We start from the raw sequence: 9,483 nt of genomic DNA on the forward strand, positions 1-9,483 counted from the left end.
ATACGGAAATATATATGAGGAGGGAACGTACTATTACTATTGGACAAGGTATTCGTCTGACTTCAAAGAGGTGATGACATCGTAAGGCAACTCTTGGTCGTGGTCAGCGGCCATGACGACAGAATCGACGGCCATGCCGGTGAAGCTCTTAGCGGATACGTCCCTGCTTGATTCTTGGAAAGAAACGGTCATTGGGTACAACGCGTCCTCGTACGGAGCCTCGATGGAGAATGCTAGCACACCTGAGTCGTTGGCGCCGATTTGGCTGACACTGATGGAAGTTCCTGTTTCTTGGTCCATGTTGATGACTTCGGCCTCCGCGGACGTGGAAGACTCTGTATTTATGTCGACTGGTTCTTGAGGGAACAAAGGAATGGTGAAGACCAAATCAGTAAGTTCCAGTTCGGAGATATTTTCGTATTCAATGGTGACATCGAAGCCCTGTTGTGACTCGGAGGGTGAGATCCATGTGGTTAAAGTCAATGGGACCAGTGAATCATCGTCTGCGGGGGCAATTTTACGCCATCTAAGAACACCCAGGCTTTGATCATTGGCGGGAAAGGCCTTGGATTTATCACGTAGAGAGATCAGTTTACTGGATAGGAAAGACTGCTTATCTATGTTTGGGTGGGTCTTGAATTGGAAGGATCTATCGCGGACGTCGATGGAGTCGGCTAGTTTTAGGTTAGAGTGAGACAGGTCATGGTCGTTGATTCTTAATTCTAGGACACCCTTTAATTCCGAGGAATGGATGGTGCCGTCCCTGGAGAACTCCGCATTTATTACTTCTTTGATGGAGATCAAAATACCGTTGTTCTCTGGAGCGTCCTCCTCCGGAGGAGGAGGCGTGGCAGAGGAGGCGGAAGAGACCCCGCTTGGACGTAGCATGGTGCCAGACCTTCTTCCTGCACTACCACCCAACTTCATACCACCAGTGACCGAAGGTCCCGTACGGTGGGGGGTGACCAGTGGGGAGGCTACTGGGGCCGCAGCAGCAGCAGCGTTGGCGCTTTGGAGATAAGACTGTTGTGCCGCGGGCGAGGCGTGCGAGTAGTAACTATTGATGGCGTTTGAGGCGTTTGGATCCTTACTGGCCATGAACCTGTTGGCACCGTCGAAGTCGCCGTTGGCGGACACGAACCCGTGCTTTCTTTCGTGCTCCTTTCTGGCAATTTCCTTGGCACGACGCTTCCTCTCCTCGGTGGCCTCGATCTCTTTGTTCCGCTCAATGATTTCCTGGATTCTCTCCTCGTGCGACTCCATGGACAAGTAGGTCTGCACCTGGGTGAAGGACAAGTTCTCCTTGTACCCGCCCATAGACACGATCTCGTCAAACGACGACAGGATCTCGAAGGCGTTGTGGAAGATCTCCTGGTCGTGGAAACTGGACAAATAGGAGTTGATCGTTTGCGAAAACAGGTTCAGCGTGGCCAAGTCCTTGATGATGTTGGACTGGCGGTTCGTGATCAGGATAATGTAGTAGTTGTCGAAGGGCCTGTACACGTATCGGACGTGCTTGTCCTCGACGAACGTGTGGTCCGACGAGATCTCAGCCACCAGGTTCTGGAAGTTGGACAGCAGCTCCAGGACCCGGTCCTTGGACAGATCCTTGAATTGTCTCGATAGAAGGGGTTTCCCCTGACGCGTAGTGATAGAAGCAGCCAACACGACCATTGTTTGTCTTTTCTGCGGCAGCTGTGAGCGTTATGGTGAGGTCTACTCGTGACGCTGCCCTTGCTCTTGAGGTGTCAACAACCACATTTTCTACTTTTCACTGGCCGTTGCTGGAAAAAAGGCATACGCGCAGGGCTGGGTAACGCAGCCGAGAGGCACTACTAAGATCAATAGCACTACAATGCTCTACGATGCTCCACGACATGAGCCTGTTCAAGGATGGAAACGCTGTGCTCGAGAACTAGGAGCAGCAATCGAAGCCGACAAGAGGGAGGAAAAGAAAATGCAAATTTAGAGACTCTCCTGGTGTCGCACAGCATCGCGTACAACGGTTGCTGTGCTCGTAGTCCCTATGTATACCTCGTAGCTGATGCCAGTGTACCCATAAGTAAAATAGTTTAGGCATTGGGGGGAATGGCACTGAAACTGACACGTCTTTGATGGTGTGCTATGCCCTTGGTTTGTCGCGATCGTGGCCCTAGCATTTTCGCCTCCTATTGTTTGTGCCCTACCTAAAGATGCGCAGTAGCCCTATCTTCTTTTTTATTTTCCGTCTACCCTATGGTCGTTTCTCGGCTAGTAGTATGTTTTTTGCCACCCATTTGCAATTTGTAGCTTATAAACTATAGGAAAAGCTGTAAAGTGGCCAAGGGGATAGTACCATTTACCACACAACCAGCATAAGACCCACCAAAAATGCCTTCGTTAGCCGAATTGACCAAGTCATTGAGCATAGCATTTGAAAACAGCGACTACGCCACGTGCGAGAAGCTGTTGCCCCCCATCAAGATCGAGCTCATCAAGAACAACCTTTTAATACCGGACCTGTCCATCCAGAATGATATCTACTTGAACGATCTGACGATCACGAAGAAGATCCTGGAAGTGGGCGCGCTCGCCAACATCTACACGTTTGACTTCGACGTTTTCGACAGCTACTTCAACCAATTGAAGCCTTATTACTTCAGTAGCGACCACAAACTGTCCGAATCGGATAAGAAGTCGAAGCTGATAAGTCTGTACCTGTTGAACCTGCTGGCCCAGAACAACACGACCAAGTTCCACTCGGAATTGCAGTTTCTAGACAAGCACATCAAGAACTTGGAGGATGACTCGCTCTTGTCGTACCCGATCAAGCTGGACAGATGGCTCATGGAGGGCTCGTACCAGAAGGCTTGGGATCTTTTGCAGTCTGGATCGCAGAACATAACGGAATTCGACTCCTTCACCGACATTTTGAAATCGGCCATAAGAGACGAAATCGCCAAGAACACCGAGTTGTCGTACGACTTCCTCCCACTGTCCAACATAAAGGCCCTGTTGTTCTTCAACAACGAAAAGGAAACCGAGAAGTTCGCGCTGGAAAGAAACTGGTCCGTCACCAACTCGAAGGTCTATTTCAAAAACCAACCAAAGGAAGCGCTTGACGAAGAAGACGAAATCATGCACGRAGACGGCCAAAAGACAAAGATTATTGAAAGGGCAATGGACTACGCTATAAGTATCGAAAATATTGTGTAATGTACATACTATAAAATCAAATACACCTTTCTTGGCGCTTTTAAGGGGAAGAAAGAAAAGAAAGAAAGAAAATGAACACGAGAAAAGCAGCAACTCTAATAACAATCTAACAATGTTTATAAGCTAGAACTATGCATATGTATGTATATATATTTACATATATCTAGACCACATAAAAAAAATATAAAAGGGCATCACTCATAAGAATAGTAATAAGAGAGGGAGGAAAAAAACACATTCATACTTCGTTACTTTTTTTTTCTTTTTCGTTAAGCACCGATGACACCAAGAGACTTACCTTCGGCAATTCTTCTTTCGGATAAAGCAGCAATAACAGCAGCACCGGCACCGGAACCATCTTCAGCTGGGACAATCTTGATTGGATCGTTGGTGGCATCACCGGTCCATCCGTAGATGTCTCTTAGACCCTTGGCGGCAGCGGCTTTGAAACCTGGATACAAGTTGTAAACGGAACCGTCGGCGGCAATGTGGCCTGTCTTGTAGCCTCTCTTTTGGCAAATGGCACCGATACCACAGACAGCAAGTCTGGCGGCTCTGGTACCGATCAACTCACAAAGTCTTCTGATCAGCTTACGTTCGGGCAAGGATGTCTTGATACCAAAGTCCTTTTGGAAAATGTCGTCGGTGTCTTCCAAGTTTTCAAATGGATCCTCTTCGATTCTTGCTGGGTACGAAGTGTCCATGATGTATGGCTTGCTCAACTTGGTTAGATCTTGGCCCTTCAACATCAAGCCCTTCTTGTTCAAGTCGATCAACACCATACGCAGCAATTCACCCAAGTAGTAACCAGAAGTCATTTTTTCAAACGCTTGTTGGCCCGGTCTTGGAGATTGTTCGTCGACATCAACATCGTACTTGGTTCTTGGCAAGACCAAATGTTCGTTGTCAAAGGAACCGTATTCACAGTTGATGGCCATTGGGGAGTCCTTTGGAATATCGTCTGCTAGTTTACCTTCCAATTTTTCAATGTCGGAAACAACATCGTAAAAGGCACCGTTGACACCTGTACCGAAAATCACACCCATCTTGGTCTCTGGATCAGTGTAGTATGAGGCAACCAAAGTACCGACAGTGTCGTTAATCAAAGCGACAATCTCGATTGGAAGCTCTCTCTTGGAGATTTCGTTTTGTAGCAATGGGACAACATCGTGGCCTTCGACGTTTGGAATGTCGAAACCCTTGGTCCATCTTTGCAAAATACCTTCGTTGATTTTATTTTGGGAAGCTGGGTATGAGAATGTGAAACCTAATGGCAAGGTTTCCTTGGTGTTCAGCAGCTCTTGTTCGACCATGAAGTCTCTCAAACAGTCGGCAATGAAGGACCATAGTTCTTCTTGGTGCTGTGTGGTTCTCATGTCGTGTGGTAGCTTATACTTGGATTGAGTAGTGTCAAAAGTGTGCTTACCACTCAACTTGACCAAGACGACTCTCAAGTTTGTACCACCCAAGTCAATGGCCAAGTAGTCACCGGACTCTTTACCAGTTGGGAATTCCATGACCCAACCTGGAATCATTGGAATGTTACCACCCTTCTTGGTCAAACCCTTGTTCAATTCATTGATAAAGTGCTTGACCACCTTTCTCAAGGTTTCAGAGTCGGCGGTGAACATTTTTTCCAGTTCGCTGATTTCATCCATTAATTCCTTAGGCACATCAGCCATGGAACCCTTTCTAGCTTGTGGTTTCTTTGGACCTAAATGAACCATTTTTTTTTTCAGTAAGTTTTATTTGAGATACCTGGTAGAGAGATTGTTAAAAAAAAAGAAATGAAATTCTAACTGAGTGCTTCGAGCTATAATCGTTTCTTAGTGTTCTTTATGGCAAGAAAAAGTAGGAAAAAGATAGACACAACAAAACGTGCAATTGAAGTATCTGTAAGAATAAGAACCAGTTTGCTTATATACAAAACATTCTCTTGAAGACAAGACGGAAAAGGAGAAGGGTGGTGTGCGTGTGTGTGTGCGGCCTTGTCCTATTCTTCTCAATACACCTAAGTTACCGAATCCGGGGGCCAAAGAAACTTTTCTCAGCAACTACCCCCTTAAAAAAAATATCTAGTTCTCAAGTCTTTTTTTTGTTTTTTTTCGTTGGTTTTTGCAACCAAACTTCCTTCCCTTGGCTGCTCGAACAAGACATTTCGTTATTCTCCCGTTGAACGGGGTACGCGTGCGGGAGTTTCTCCGGGGCTGGATGGTGGGGCTCAGGGGCAAACGAAGCTCCACACAATACGGATAAACAAAGGGGTGCTGGGATTCTTCCTGGGACCCACGCGTCATTGCTGCGTGGAGATCTGGCCAGGGGCAGCTAGTGAGTATTGGCCAAACGGTAGGAACGCTTACCCCTTAAAGTTTCTATTTTGTCCGTTTGCTTTTTGTTTCTTCCGGTTGTTTACTGGTGGGCGATTGGTTGTTCCAGGGAAAATTCCGGGGTTAGTGAGATGCGGGGTAAACCGTAAAAATAATAATAAGAAAGGAAACTGGAGGAAACAGGCCAGGCAAGGGAAGGACAATGTGCAAATGTTTACTGTTCAGTATTTAGTATTTACCATTTATTATTTACTGTTGCTGTTGCTGTTTCTGCTTCTGCTTCTGCTTCTGCTTCTGTAAATATGTTTCGTGGGGAAAACGCATAGTTTCTTTTCGAAAGAGGAAATAAGCAGCAGTTGACGTGCAAAAATTGAACTCTTGGTTGCGTTCCATGACCCGGTCCATCACGCCATTATTTCGTGTGAATGCTTTGTTTCTGAAACTGCCACCGACACTAGGGAGCTTTTTCAGGGTGCTGCACGATATACAGATGGGGAATTGGCGAAATAGTGGGAGCCGCGGGCGAGCACGGAATAGCGCATCGAAGAAGAACACGCAAGCCTCGCTTAGCAGGCCATGCGCAAGGCCATAACCTCTATTGATGTTCAGAATCAGACTGCTTGGAAGTCGGCGGCCTTGTGACGTGCATCTTCTTGGCAGTTTTGGTTTTTTTTTTAGAGTATATTTGCTGATTACTGCATTAGGGAATAAAAACATAAAAATCAACACATCACAGCGTAATAATTCACATATTATAAATCAACATAGGCACTAAAAAAAGAAATCAATGAAACCCCACAATCTCTTCTAGTATATAACGAACGTCTACACGTGCCAGTTTTTCTAGGCAGACATTGTCTGGGTAGTAAGGGAAACTGTCCTACGTGGAGCTGTGCTAACTGCTGCATACAGCCGTAACCTGGGAAAAGTGAACAACCAAAAAGTTGATGACAATTAGGAGATATTAAGTTATGACTTGTACGTATGACATTTATTCTTCTGATCATTGCTACCCGCACACTCTTCTCCTCGCCAAACGGACACTTCTTCTCTTTTCACCCACGATCACAGTCCTGAAAGCAATTTCTGGTGCTATTTCAAACGCATATCAGTTCAAGTAAATCTGTCGCAACTGCTACATCAGGTCTCAGTATCTATGTCTTTGGAAAGGTTCATTTATCTTCCCAGAGGTTCGTTACCGAATGTGCATACTTACGCGACCACCGCTTTTTGCACTGCGTTGTTTGGCTGGATCAGGATTTTAGTCGAACATTTTCCCTGTCTGTGTCCCAGCAGTGTAACGGCCATATCAAAGCCGTAACGTAGTCTCTTCAATGTACGGTTCAAGGTATCCCGGATTCGGCAACGCTAGTACAGATGCAGTTGAAACACCCATTAATTATCAACTTCTTGTACCAGAGGCAGTAGCTTACCGTATACTTTCCCCAGAATTTCATAAGTTGAATGTCTTCAAAAGCGTTTAAAATCTGCAAGATCGCAAGTATTGTTCTCTTCCATGTACTCAGTCATTTAGTTTGTTCGAATGAGGCTTCATCTTCTGCATTTCCGATCTCGTCCAAATGGCAGTTTGTTTGGCTAGATAATAATGGATTATAAAATGTCACTAAACCAGCAGGAAACCGTGGTAGTTGCTTCTCTTTTAGACACAATCTTGAATAACTCAACTACCAATAGCTATCCGTAAAAGCAAGAGCCGACTTTGAAGTACAGAATGAACCGAACCGAAATAATCCTTGACAACGGTGTAGCGATAGTTGAGAATTATAAAAGCGTTATTTGAGGATTGAAATCATCAGTGTATAAAGCAAGTCTCTCCACAAAAAGGGCGCAAAAGGATATAGGTTTTTTTTAAAGTATGATACCTACAATTGAAGGTGCATTTTTTTCTCTCTCTAAATGGTTAATAGAGGTTTCATGCATACTAAGTAGCGGTTTTTCTTAGAGTCAACGAAAAATGTTTTTTAAACAATGATTGATTACAACTATTTCTATAAAGAACTATAAGAACATAAAGGATAAAAATACAAACATGATGAAAATAAATGAAAGAAAAATAATGCAAGGCCTAAAAGGCAAATGTAAAAAGAACGCAAAAAAGTGGTAGCTAGGTGATAAATACCTGCTCTCAATACAGATGGGTATCATATATCATAATTAAACAATTGCGAGCAATATGGAAGCAATAAAAACACTCCAAGCGCTATGGGATATCAAATTGTTGGCAATACCAGCATAGCTTGACAATTGCAAAGAAACAGTGTTCGAAGAACTTCTTGAAGAAGAAACTTGAGGTTGTTGTGAGTTGGTGGTGAAGTAGGTTGTTATGTGAGTTTGAAAGTTAGTCTGTGATGTAGCAGGTTCTGGAATTATAGCAGCGCCACTTGTAACTTTAATGACCGTTGATGTTGAAGAGACATCACTACCAAGGGCTATAGCGCTGCGTGTACTAACTTCTGCAATTATGGAAGTGCTGCTATTAGGAATTGCAGTTTTGGTAGATCCTGATACCACAGCATCTTCACTGTCACTTGCCCTAGAACTTGGAACAACTGTTGTCTCAGTGGCAATTGGGTGCCCTATGGTACCCTTGGTGATAGCATCGTTGCCATTTGTAAGGGCGGCAGTAGATGCGACGGCAGCAGAAACAGACTTGGAGTAGGCATCAAATACCGATGAAGTCATTGTTTCCTCTGTAGTTTGCTCCAACGCGGCTGTTGCGGAGATTGGACACCAGGTAGTATATTCCGTAACAATGTTTTTAACATTGGTGGTGACAGTTGAAATAATAGCTGGCGAGACTGTTTCGGTACAGAAGTGAGAATTACAAGAAGTGACTGTAACCATTGTAGTTCTTTCATTAGAAATCGTTGCAATGTTGCTGATCCTTGGCAAAGAAGCAGAGCTAGGGTTGGTAGTTGCAGTAGATGAAGCTTCACGCGTTAATGGGGTTTCAACGTAATAAATAATTTCTATAGTTACTTTGCCGTCTGGACCTTCACTTGTTCTCTCCACCATTGTAGATACTTGGGTGGAATAAGTGCTTGTGAAGGTGCCGGTCCATTCTTTGTATACAGTCGTGGAAGTAGTAAAAGTGGATAATTCTGCAGTGGATGTTTCAGACCCTAAAGAGGCCTTTGACAAGGATTGAACTGGTGTTTGAGTAGTACTGTGGATCGACCGATGGGAGGTTTCCTTGCCGAAATATTGGCTGCCGGAAGTGCTCAAAGCACTTGCAGTACTATGTCTTGATGAGCTAGCAACAGAACTAACTGCTATTGTTGAATGGCTCGACATTAAACTAATACTGTTACTCAAGCCATTTTCGGTAGATCGAGTCAAATGGCTACCAGATCTAGTTGCAGTTCCAGCCGCAACGTTGCTTGAGTATTGGCTAGAGAAGCTACTTGAAGCGTCGGTAGCTGTGGTACTTAAAAGTTGTCTAGTGGAACTGGATAAAGGAAAATCTGCGGATTGACCTGATGACTTCCCAACAGGGTTGACTGACCCTGAGCTGAGATATTGAAATGAAGATAGGCCGGTAGATTTTTCAATGGTATTGGAGATGGTGCGAGTTGAATATTGAGAGGAAAGAGTATTGGACACATAATGTGTGATGTTGCTCCATGGGACAGTGGCAACAGTCCTAGTAGATGAAACAACAAGATTTTTTGAAGATGGGGCGGATGAGCTAGTGGAGCCTTCAGAAGCAACAGCGCTTGATGATGAGATGAATGCACTAGTAGATGCTTCAGTGACAACAGCACTTGAAGACTCGCCAGCAGAGCTAGTAGAAGCTTCAGTGGAAACAGTACTGGATGATGGGTTGGATGAAGAACGGGTTAAGTAATGTCCTGCTAAAGTGCTGGATGCATGCACGCTGTTACTTTCAGAAGAGAAAGTGGCGGCTGAGCTTGACGATTGACCAACAGAGCTAGAGAAA

The 9,483-nt window shown here is 44.8% G+C and overlaps 5 protein-coding genes across 5 annotated transcripts; 1 reads left to right on the forward strand and 4 right to left on the reverse strand.

Annotated features, from left to right (window-relative positions):
• Positions 1–36: 36 nt before the first annotated feature.
• On the reverse strand, positions 37–1,674 carry RET2 (coatomer subunit delta; the record flags this gene model as incomplete). The annotated part of the gene is made up of 1 exon (XM_018364884.1): positions 37–1,674. The coding sequence occupies one exon, from the start codon at positions 1,672–1,674 to the stop codon at positions 37–39; it is 1,638 nt and encodes a 545-aa protein (XP_018222587.1).
• Positions 1,675–2,370: 696 nt separating this feature from the next.
• On the forward strand, positions 2,371–3,195 carry RPN12 (proteasome regulatory particle lid subunit RPN12; the record flags this gene model as incomplete). The annotated part of the gene is made up of 1 exon (XM_018364885.1): positions 2,371–3,195. The coding sequence occupies one exon, from the start codon at positions 2,371–2,373 to the stop codon at positions 3,193–3,195; it is 825 nt and encodes a 274-aa protein (XP_018222588.1).
• Positions 3,196–3,464: 269 nt separating this feature from the next.
• HXK1 (hexokinase 1) lies at positions 3,465–4,922 on the reverse strand (the record flags this gene model as incomplete). Its single annotated transcript, XM_018364886.1, has 1 exon — positions 3,465–4,922. The coding sequence occupies one exon, from the start codon at positions 4,920–4,922 to the stop codon at positions 3,465–3,467; it is 1,458 nt and encodes a 485-aa protein (XP_018222589.1).
• An 849-nt stretch (positions 4,923–5,771) lies between these two features.
• On the reverse strand, positions 5,772–6,239 carry DI49_1715 (uncharacterized protein; the record flags this gene model as incomplete). Its single annotated transcript, XM_018364887.1, has 1 exon — positions 5,772–6,239. One exon carries the CDS (start codon positions 6,237–6,239, stop codon positions 5,772–5,774), a length of 468 nt encoding a protein of 155 aa, XP_018222590.1.
• Positions 6,240–7,697: 1,458 nt separating this feature from the next.
• DI49_1716 (uncharacterized protein) lies at positions 7,698–8,837 on the reverse strand (the record flags this gene model as incomplete). Its single annotated transcript, XM_018364888.1, has 1 exon — positions 7,698–8,837. The coding sequence occupies one exon, from the start codon at positions 8,835–8,837 to the stop codon at positions 7,698–7,700; it is 1,140 nt and encodes a 379-aa protein (XP_018222591.1).
• Between the last annotated feature and the right edge of the window lie 646 nt (positions 8,838–9,483).

Source organism: Saccharomyces eubayanus, chromosome VI, assembly GCF_001298625.1.
Source record: "Saccharomyces eubayanus strain FM1318 chromosome VI, whole genome shotgun sequence".
Classification (NCBI taxonomy): Eukaryota; Fungi; Ascomycota; class Saccharomycetes; order Saccharomycetales; family Saccharomycetaceae; genus Saccharomyces; species Saccharomyces eubayanus.